The following is a 1,339-nucleotide window of genomic DNA, read 5'->3' on the forward strand; positions in this document are numbered from 1 at the left end:
GGGGGTACTGCTGCAATATTTTATAACAATAACTACATTTTCGTAGCGGACATCTTAATATCCCCTGCCATTCTACCCCACTGAGAAGATGTAATCAGCTCAAGGCCTCAACTGTGATCTCATCAAAAACTAATAACTGGTCGCACTGTTTTCCCAGACTAATGGAGCAGAGCTTCATCATGTAGGATAAAAAATGGAAATGGGTTTGGAGGCTGAGCAGGAGGAGGACTGACTTGACAACAAACGGCGAGCGCGCCTCGGCGAGGATCTTCCTCTCCGAGTGGATGTGCTCCTCCTGCCTGTTGTCTACGACGTGCTTCTTCTTGATGACTTTCAGTGCAAAGGTGACGTCTTCGTTCTGCACCTTCACCTGTAGATGGAAATACCAGGGGGGATGTCAGACCAACAGAATCTTTCACCTGTCCCAGCAGGAAAAGCCCAGCTGTAATTAAATGTTCAAGTCTGTTTTAAAACAACACTTGCATTGATCAGATCTTTCAACAAAAAAATACTAATTTGCAGTGATAATTATCTCATTGTCTTTGTAAAATGGGATTTTGGTAAATCTGTATTCTGCATTAACCCTTTGAACTCAGCAATAGAAATGATTTACCAGTGATTGCATTGGTGTTTTTGCTATCCAAAAGATTTCTAAATGTAAAAACATATGTTTTAACATTCATAAGTTATTTGAACTATGTACATTTTTAGTTTTTGAGATATGCTCTTTTTTATCAGAGTATAAAGGTGTTTTCATAGTTTTCCTCTGTAATAGAATGGTATCACGCGGCTTTGACCTAACATGAAGCGATAGCGTCATCACAAGCATACAATGTATAGCCATAGCTTTCTGCTGCAAAAGAATGAATGCTCTATCTGTTGTCTAAGGGTTAATGCAGAATAACCAGTTCTATGTTTCCAAGTAAGCCTAAAGGCTAAATTAACAAAAAAGTAAATATTCAAAATGTAAAAAAATGGCAAGTAGCCTACTTTTTTCATTTCTTTAACTGATTACCGGATCATTTTGTAGTTATTACTTTTTATTGAATGTTAGTTATAACACAGACTTGCATTGCCAGACCTTTCTCCACAGCGCTGCGGAGGAGGATCTGGCTAGTCCATACAGGATTCTGTGATGGGAGAAAACATGCTCTGATTTATGGGCATGTCTTTAAACCAATCCCAATTGTCTGGGGCGGCACTAACCGCCAGACGGAGCCATGGTGCCGCTGCAAAATAGCCTCGGGAAGGAACTTGTTTTGGTGGATCTTGTGTGCGTTCAAAAGTCCTTTTAGTCTTCCAAGAGAAAATTCAGATTGGACAGATAGTCTAGCTAGCT

At 39.9% G+C, this 1,339-nt stretch overlaps 1 protein-coding gene across 1 annotated transcript in view; it reads right to left on the reverse strand.

The window, feature by feature from the left end:
* The window catches only part of prkg2 (protein kinase cGMP-dependent 2), a 34,536-nt gene that overhangs the window by 6,877 nt on the left and 26,320 nt on the right, over positions 1–1,339 (reverse strand). The window contains exon 12 of the mRNA XM_032517182.1: positions 234–370. Within this exon, the coding sequence (XP_032373073.1) occupies positions 234–370 (137 nt within the window). The remainder of the gene's footprint in view (positions 1–233; positions 371–1,339) is intronic.

This window comes from Etheostoma spectabile, chromosome 5 (assembly GCF_008692095.1).
Source record: "Etheostoma spectabile isolate EspeVRDwgs_2016 chromosome 5, UIUC_Espe_1.0, whole genome shotgun sequence".
Taxonomy (NCBI): domain Eukaryota; kingdom Metazoa; phylum Chordata; class Actinopteri; order Perciformes; family Percidae; genus Etheostoma; species Etheostoma spectabile.